At 40.1% G+C, this 8,952-nt stretch overlaps 1 protein-coding gene across 1 annotated transcript in view; it reads left to right on the top strand.

Moving 5' to 3' along the window:
- The window catches only part of JAG2 (jagged canonical Notch ligand 2), a 70,785-nt gene that overhangs the window by 18,302 nt on the left and 43,531 nt on the right, over positions 1–8,952 (top strand). The window contains exon 3 of the mRNA XM_027674136.1: positions 8,461–8,515. Within this exon, the coding sequence (XP_027529937.1) occupies positions 8,461–8,515 (55 nt within the window). The remainder of the gene's footprint in view (positions 1–8,460; positions 8,516–8,952) is intronic.

The raw sequence follows: 8,952 nt of genomic DNA, 5'->3' as shown, positions 1-8,952 counted from the left end.
AGACATCTGAATATTAAGTAGTCAAGACATGGGTGAGAGTGGGAGGCAGATCTCTTAATGTAATCTGATCAAAGAACTTGCGTTGACTTTGTGAAGGGAACTCGCTTAGCTAGAAGCAAGATGGCTTTGGTGGGTTGAAGGAGTAACTGGTTGTGGAACCAGCAAGTTGCAAGATGTATTTTGTGAAACCTTATCAATACAGATTTGCACAGAAGAACAAGGTCACAGGTGTCATTAACTCAGGGTTATGTGAGGCTCTCTGAAAATTAGTTTACATTCAACAAGGTTGGAAGTTAAAATAATGAGATGTGCAATACTATACTCCCATTATGACAATGGGTACAGAGAATTCTGAAAGGTACTGTGGAAAGAGAAATGATAAGATTAGGTAGTAGTTTAAAGACTGCCTAGAATGTCACTATTCTAGTAACTAGAATAAAATTGTGGTTACTGGTCATTCGTCTAAGATGAATGCTTACTTTTTTCATGAGTATTAAGCTCGCTTATCCAGTTGGGGGAAAAGATTTTGCTATGTCCCCCTTGATGTATTGATTAGTTTTATAAACCAGTACTTTTGTTGAGACTTGTCTCAGAGGAGATACCTAGAGATGACACAGGCAGGAGGCATTTGCAGTAAAATAGAAGTGTTTCAAGAAAACTGACAAATTTGATAGCATGAATTGGTATTAAGCATTGATATTCTTGTTTCTTGCTGAAAAATCTCAACAAAGGCAAGTTATTGTGGGAGTCCTTGTACCTGAGTAGCAGAATTTTCACTGATGCTTTTTTTTTAGTTCCAAAAGTATAAGGAAAACAAATGATTTGGAAGTCAATCCTTCAGTGTTTGTTCAAATTTAAGTGGCCACAGTTGGCAGCTTGGACTTCATAGTTGGAACTTAATCTCCCTGAGTACAGAGATGTGTACATGCTGGAATCAGGGGAGGGGGGATGGAGTAGGGTGGGGATGAATAGCAGACAGCTATAAAAAGCAGAGGCAAGTATTACTTCTGTTCCACAGGACTAGCATTACTGCTATGTGTGTAATGGTGAAAGGCACTGCTTTAAAACAGGGATGGGCTCTTGTAGAACCTTTAGTGTCCCATGAGCTGAGAGTAGATAGCAGATGAACTCTTCTTCAGATTAAATCCTCACATGAGTACTACCTGGTCAGATCTCCTTCAGGTTTTCTAAATAAGAAACTAATGACTTGTTTCTGGCATTGTGAAAACTGTTGGTGAGGTGCATGCTTCCTTTTTCCTCAGGGGTGCTGCTGCCCCGGCTGCAGCAGCTGTCTGACAGAGTGCTGTCAAAGGTCGGGGTATCACTGAGGTATCGGGAGCAAATACATCTCTAAGACTTGTCATTTGTCACAAGGTTGACTTGGCTGAGATTTGCTTTGAGTTTCTGTCTAGTTACAAGAAGTTTGTGGAGTCCTTCCAACAGTTTAGCTTCTCATATGTAGTTGGATCTCCAGAGGGCTTTCTCTTTGTTTTTATGTGGCCTGAGGTGACTGTATTAATGTTCTCCCTCGAGGCGCTCTAGTCAGTTTCATGGCATTTTGGCCTTTTGTGAAAATGGGTCACTGTTTTACAGGCATTAGCTAAAGCTTATATGTGACTTCAGATGATTTTGAGAACTCCTCAGCTAAAATGCTTGCTGTCTTGTGATATATCAAAACCCCTTCATGTTGAGAAACTCCTGCTGCATTCTGCCATTGCAGCAGGATCAGAGTGTCTTCAACCTTCACTTGAAGACCTTCCTACAGGTCTATCATCTGGTAAGGTGTGCCGTGATCCTAGTAGTTTGATCACCCTGGAGAGAAGCACACTATGCTCCTGTTTCACAAAACACTAGGCACTGCCAAATAGGTGTTGTAATACCCCTTTGAGTCCCTCCTTGAAGTTGTTTTATCTTTCAGATGCATGCAGCTGGTTGTTGGTAGGATTCTTCCACCTAGTTGCTGGGTAATTTTACTGGAATGAGTGTCTACCTGGGTGTTAAATTTGGTATATTAACTCCAAGACTGACTCCTGTTCACCTGTTGTTTTTATTTGTGCTCTTTTTGCAATGAAATGACTCTTAGTAGTCTAGACATCTAGATTTCCCTCTGCCACCCCCATACGCGTACACACACACACACCCCTCCAGTTTAGATTTTGCTTAGTTTGGGGGAGGAGTGGAATGAGTGTTCAAACTCATGTAGGTGGAGATATCAGCCTGTTGACTGTTAATCATGGCAAAAAATAGTCCCTCTCCCCACTCCCTGGTTTTGCAGACTTCCTAAAGATTGTCAGGTGGGGCTAATTCATAAAGAGTTCCCCTCAAACAGCATTAGGGCTCCAGAGTTTGTAAACATCGTTCTGCTTTTGTGACTGGGCCAAGAGGAGTATAACTGCAGTAATTGCTCTCGAATAGAAAGCTTCAACTTGTTCAACTGCTTTCTGCTATCTGCTGCTGATGTTTGCAGTACTCTAACCTGGCCTTCCACTCCTAACAAAATGGGACTGTTTGGCCCTGGTTTCCAAAGGGAAGCACTATGCTTGCTGCTTAAATGAAAAATGAGGGTTTAGAGGATAGGTATCTTTATGATTTTTGTGTGGTGAATGGCCTCTGGGACCAGCAGACAAGTTCTTGCATGTAAGTGTCTGAAATATCCTTCAAGTTGAAAAAAAAGCCCTCCCAACCCCCCTGTCCCCAATGGGGATCATTTACTCCTTCAGCAAAGGTCTCCATTGTGACTCTGTAATGTCTCTTTCTAAAAGATAAACCTGCAGACCTGTTTCTTTTCTCTGCCCTTAAACCTGTATTGAAGATGAGTCCTGGAGCTTCTCAGAATCTTCTTTTTGTATTTCTTCCTTATTCCCTTTGCACCTCTGGGTTATTCATGAGGAAGTTGTAAGAACTTGCTGCAGGGTTCCTGGGGAAGGAAATGGAATATGCTTGCCTTGAAGTCAGCTTTTTCCATGGCAAGCAGGCTGCTTGAGGGAGGGGGAAAGGTGCTGAAAGAAAAAAAAGGGGGGGGCAAGCCCCCAGACCTGTACTTGCCTCACTTGTTTCAGAGTTCCTTAGGAAAGCAAACTGGAGAGTTGGCTGTGCTGATCAAGACTTAATAGACTTAGTTGCAAGACATATTGGTTATTGCTTATTCCAGAAATTACAAAAATTAGACTAGCAGTAAGAAGAGTACTATGCTGTTGTTGTTCAGCCTGTTTTGACAGTCGAAATGTTGGACTACAAATGCTGCCTATGCTTGATTGAGGTTTGAAAAGTGGTATTTACTGGTGATGAGACCCTACACTTACTGTGTGGCTGTGGAACAGGAAGATAAGGTAGGCTCAGGGTTTGTTTAGGAGCCAAACTTTTTTTTTTCTACTTCATAGCTCATTCTTATGAGGTTTTCCTTGTAGAAACTCCAGTCAGTCCTTTTAATGTGAAATTGGTAATTTTGTATCTGTTAGAAGTTTTAATACGCAATAGCATGTAATTGATGCAGAAAACTTCAAGTATTGACTTCAGCTCAACCTTCACCTTTTGCATTTTTCAAACTATGAGTTGGAGAATATATGAGTTCTATGACTGACTATGAGTTCTATGACTATATCTGAGTTCTATGCCTGACAAAGTGCTGTCAGCAGATTGATCATCTTTCTTGGGATGAAAAATCTGACATGTCTGATTTGCCAAAAAACCTATACCTTTTGAATGCTGATTTGCAGGTATCAAGGTAATAGTAATAGTTCATGAAAGTGAACAAAACCAATCTTACAGGTCTTGTTTCCCCCCTCCTCAGAAAGGAGGTCGCTGGGATAGTATGGGGAGTGTTTTGTTTAGTGCAAACAGTGGAATAATGCTTTGAAGTTGCTTATGTCAACACGAATCCTGAGAAAAAAACACAACTGAAGCAGCATCACCATGATAAACAGACTTAATTTGTATCTTTCCAAGCTACTTGGCATATCTGTTCAGTTAACTCCTACGAAGTAGTTCTTGCATAAGCTGTGCTCTTCTGCAGTGTGCACTGATGCTCTCCTGACTTGTAGCCTTTAACATCTTCCAGTTTTTCATTTGATGAGCACAAATGCTGTCGTGCGTTTTATTTCTTTCCAGAAAATAAACCCAGACACTAAAGTCAGTAGAATGAAGTGTGTTTTCAGTTTATTAGCCCCTATCCCCTCACCCTCCAATCTGTGCCGTGGTCACTTTAAAAATATTTTCTCTGTGTTTTGCTAGTACTAGTTGAAATGAACAACAGGTACTACTTCACAAAGCCTTTCTTATATGTAAGAAAAGACTGGAGTGTGCATGTCGTGCTGTTGTGGTTATATCAGCCTACAGCAAGAGTTCTGTGCAAGTTAGAGAAGAAGCAGGTGACATGGTGTGTGTGTATTATGCATAAGACTCATGATTTTGGGGCATTTTTAGGATACTTTTATAGAGATTTCCAGTAGATTTATGCCTGAACTTGAACACACATTCATATCAACAGTCTGTGGAGAACATTCTGTCTTCAATAACTTTTATGCTGGCCTGTTCATATTAAAGGTACATCAAAGAGCCAAGACACTGCTGGATGATGTGAGGGGTTAAAGATTTGCAGGATGGGTAGACCTTAGATTCTGGACAAGAGCTAAAATAGTGCAAATTCTGAAGCTGTTTGCTGCAAACACCATTTGAGAAAGATGTCTGGTGTCAGTGTCTGCTGTAGAAGAGTTACTTGCAGCTGGTGTTAGTAAATGGTGTGCTGGGTAGTCTGTCTTAGACTTTCTGTTGAAGAGCAAAGGTGTGACTAATGCATAAAATGAGTATGGCCATTATGTGAGCTAAAGATATCCTTCAAAGTTTATATCCATTAGTGTTATTCAGCTTTATAGCTCTTACTCTGGTTATTGGGCAGGGTTACAGTGTGGGTGGGTGTATGAATATTAAAAATTCCACTAGTAAATCATTTTGATAATCAAACATGTTTCTGATAATTGAGCCATAAATGGGAAGCTCTCAGAGCAGCATACTATAGACATACTTGGTAACACAGATGCTTTTTTTTGTAAGTTTTCAGCTGTTTTTTTAAATAAAAGTGCAAAATTCAAATGAGCTTAAGCAGATCTAGTGCAAGACTTCCTACATGTGATAGTGGGCAAGACTGGCTTTTTATGAACCAGTACATTAAGGACCAGCTTTCTCTTTTGAGGCGTAGTAATTTTAATATGACAATCCATTGCACTACCACAGAGAGGAATTCCTCTTCCAAGTTACTGACTAGCTGAAGGTGAGGAAGGGAAGACAAGCTGGGCTGGTAACCTTAGCTGTCTTCTCTAGTGGTAAAATAGCCATAAAAATCAGTTTTATGGTTGCATTCTTGCTGTATCTAAGGGTTTTTGAAGGTGTAACTCAGTAGAAAGCAGGAGGTGGCACAACTGAGAGCTGTCCCAGCTGAAACTGATCTTCCAGTAAATATGCATTTGTCTATCAATACTGTTTAATGCCATCTGATTAACATCTCTAATCTCCTGCAAGTGTGACTACAAGCCTTCCTAAAATGTTACACTCCATATGCTTGCTTACATGTGAACAGCCAAGGGGTAGCCTGTTGGCCCATAAGTAAACACGGAGAAACTGAGGCTATAGGATGCCAGTAAATGAAAGGATTTAATAGTCTGGGTTTTGTCTTTGTTTTGTATGGTTTTTAAGCTTTTTATAGAGGGGCTTATGGTTCTTGATGGTCATTAGTGGGACAATGGTAAAAGGCAAATGCTGGAGACCAGGCTTGTGGGACCTGGGGCTTGCAAAGCCACGAGGAGGCAGCACGAGCTGTGTGGGCTACAAAGGTCAGAGTTTGGGACAGAATTTCAGTTCTTCCACATTTTGGAAGAGCTGTTGAGAAACCAGAGTTGTCATTGCTTCTAATGTACTATTAAGTCTCTATAAGACAGTAGAGGAATATTTTCAACTCCAGAGACTATGACAACTTAGATTGTGAGGTTTACTGCCAGAGCTATTGGATTCCTTGTTTTAAGCATCTTAAAATTGGTAGAAGGCCTCTTTATCCCCATTCGCACCATCCAGCATGAGCATGCTGGAGCAGTGTATTGTGTGTTCTCTTTACCCACAAAAATTCCTTAGCATCCTGAGCAAAGATACAAATCTGCTTTCAAATGGTATGATGGGAAAGCATAGTTGACTGATCTATTTCCTAAGGCAACAAGTCCATCTTGAATTTTTTTCTGCCTTGGCTTGTGTGGGAAGTCAGATGCAGAAGTCAGTTTGCTGGTCTCTCCTACCACACTTACATAAGATAAGCAAGTGGACATCTGGAAGCACTTGAGCTCTAGTTTATGCTTCTAATACAGATCAGTGGAACAGAGAAAAACTGAGGGATATGTTAGAAGACAAGTAGTTAAAAGTAGAAGAGCTGGATAACAGCTTTGAATCTTGCACCAATTTGCAGAATTCTGCCTGGATTAGTTCATAATTTTTCAAAATAAGGAGACTTACCACTGCCAGAAGAAGATAATGTTAGGGCAGTACTACATAGTACTTATTTTCTCAACTATTCAATGTATGGGGTTTTTTTTCAGGTTGCAGTTAGAAAGAGGGGTGGCAGGCAGTGTTTTCAGAGTACAGTAGAATCCCTAAATGCTGAGATATTGGTGGTTGGGGGCACGGGAGAGCAGGGAGTTGGAGGGTGAATCTACTAAAATGCTTCACTAACACTTGTCTTCAAAAAAACTGGGTGGAGTTGAGTTGTGCTGTGATGTCATACCTCAGAAGTAGAGGCCTTTACTTCCTCAGCTGATCTCTATCAGTTGTCCTTATTCAAAGGCAGTCCAAACTCAAGTATGCCTCTGTCCAGTGTAGCCACTCCTGAGCTCCCTTTCCCCCTCCTTCCTTGTGTAATCTAAATATTTACTTTTTCTGTTTCAATGATGAAAAATCATCTTCCCCCGTTATATGTCGGAAGCTGAAAGTACAGAAGAGAGATGTTTTTCAAAGACTGAGCTGTGGTTTGTATGTTAATATAAGTAAGCAGTAGAAAAATGTGCACTCAGTTAAGTGTGCTTCTGAGAAGACTGCTGTAGTAGTGAAAGACCTCCAGGCAAAGAGCCTTTCTGCTTAGGGTGCTGCACTGATCTCTGTTCTTGTTGCTGCTGTTCTAAAATGGGGAGATTTCAGTGTTATGATCAACCCACCTTGGTGGGAAGTCGAGGGGCATAAAAAGCACTTAGGAGCTCTCTCAAAGTGAAAACATACATCTCTTGATATAACAGGACAATACTTTTAGCCACGCTATGAAAAATGGCTGAATTCTTACATAATCCTCTTCCTAAGAGTGCTGGAAATTTCTTGGCTGAATGTCCCCATATCCGTGTGAATTCATAGATCATTAGCCTGTGAATTCTGCACACATCAGGGCTTGGCTCTGCTGTACTTAATGAGCCCCAGGTCTTGGTGTGGCTTGCCTCTGAGCACAAAGATGTGTTCAGCAGGGTTTTAGGACAGTGATGCAATAACTCCTTCTGTTCTTGGTAGGGTTTTTTTTCCCTTAGTTTTGAATGTATGTGAGGATCTCAATGTTACTTGGAACTGTTGGAGACTGTCAAAGCTGAAGGGTTTGACAGCTCTTCTTGTTAAAAGCAAAACAGGTAAATATTACCTATATGTGTAAGGTAACTTTTTTTCTAAATAAGCTTAGTATTTGAATATCAACGTGTCCTATGTATTTGATTATAAACACAAGAAAGATGCCTGAAGCCTTGCTTAAGTGTGAAGTAAAGCCTTCATGTTTTTTCCAAATAATTTTAAAACTGTCTGAAATCATGGTTTTTCTCTTTCCTCCGGGGAAAATACAGCACCAGGTGTGCTTGCTGTAATAATTGTGTTTCTACTGTGTCTTTTGCAGGTCTGTTTTTCACACTATCTCTTCCATGACAAAGAAGTCTAAATTTTTGATAGATGCAGGGTGAATTCTGTGTTTCTTCTTTAGATATGTTTTTCTGTAAAACAGATCTGGTATAGACTTACCTCATTTTATTCCTTTTTTGGGAGAGTGATTCAGTTGTTTAAGTCTTAAATATCCTAGCTGTTTCCTAAGGTCGATAACTTCATTTCATTTAAACCTTTTAGGGCTGTGTCTGAAAAGGATTTCTGTGGCTAGGCAGAGCTGAGAATTAGATGCAGTGGGAGGAGAAGAATAATAATAATTCAGTCCTCTATGTGTGTGGGGGGATGTTTTTGTTTTGCTGTTAGCATGGTTTGCCCCACAATTTTTCATGCTGTTATATTTCATGCTTTTGAGAAGATGCCTTCAAGGGATTTCACATGACAACAGAGAAGTGAAATTTTTAACTGCTTTCATTTGACTTTCTTGTAGCAAGAATATCTGCTTATTTCAAATCACAGTTTGTCTGGTGTGTAACCAGTAGCTTTTTATTACTGTCTAATTGGTGTCTTGTTTCTTTTCAGAGATCATTCACATTAATATTAGAAGCATGGGATTGGGATAACGATACAAAAGCTGGTGAGTATTTGTGTAAAACTTGGAGTTTGTACTAACTCTGTGCTGTTTGTATGCAAATTGGGTAGGAGGGAAATGGTATGCTGCTGCAATTAGCCATCTCTCCCAATCAGCCTGAATGCAGACCTGCTGTCTAGGTAAGGGGCTTGTACATACCCAAACAATGACTATTGGGTTAGGAACCATGAAAAATTATTGCTGTAGAGGAAAAATAATGGACAATAGTTAGTGAAGGTTGTAACACAACTCCTGATAATTAGCTTTAAAAAAATGTTAGAAAATCATTGTAGTCTTTTTTTTTTTAAAGAAAGGACAATAATCTGTGCTGTAGAGCTGCACTTTAAATTCTTCTCAGTTTGCCTTTAACCATGCTGTGCAGTACTTCTCATGATCAAGTACACTAAGCATTCTTGCTTCCCATAAAGAAACCAGACTTTATG

The sequence above is a fragment of the Neopelma chrysocephalum genome, unplaced genomic scaffold (assembly GCF_003984885.1).
Source record: "Neopelma chrysocephalum unplaced genomic scaffold, ASM398488v2 Primary Assembly neopelma1_24, whole genome shotgun sequence".
Taxonomy (NCBI): Eukaryota; Metazoa; Chordata; class Aves; order Passeriformes; family Pipridae; genus Neopelma; species Neopelma chrysocephalum.
The sequence above is the reverse complement of the archived record's forward strand: the minus strand, read 5'-3'. Positions and strand labels throughout refer to the sequence as shown.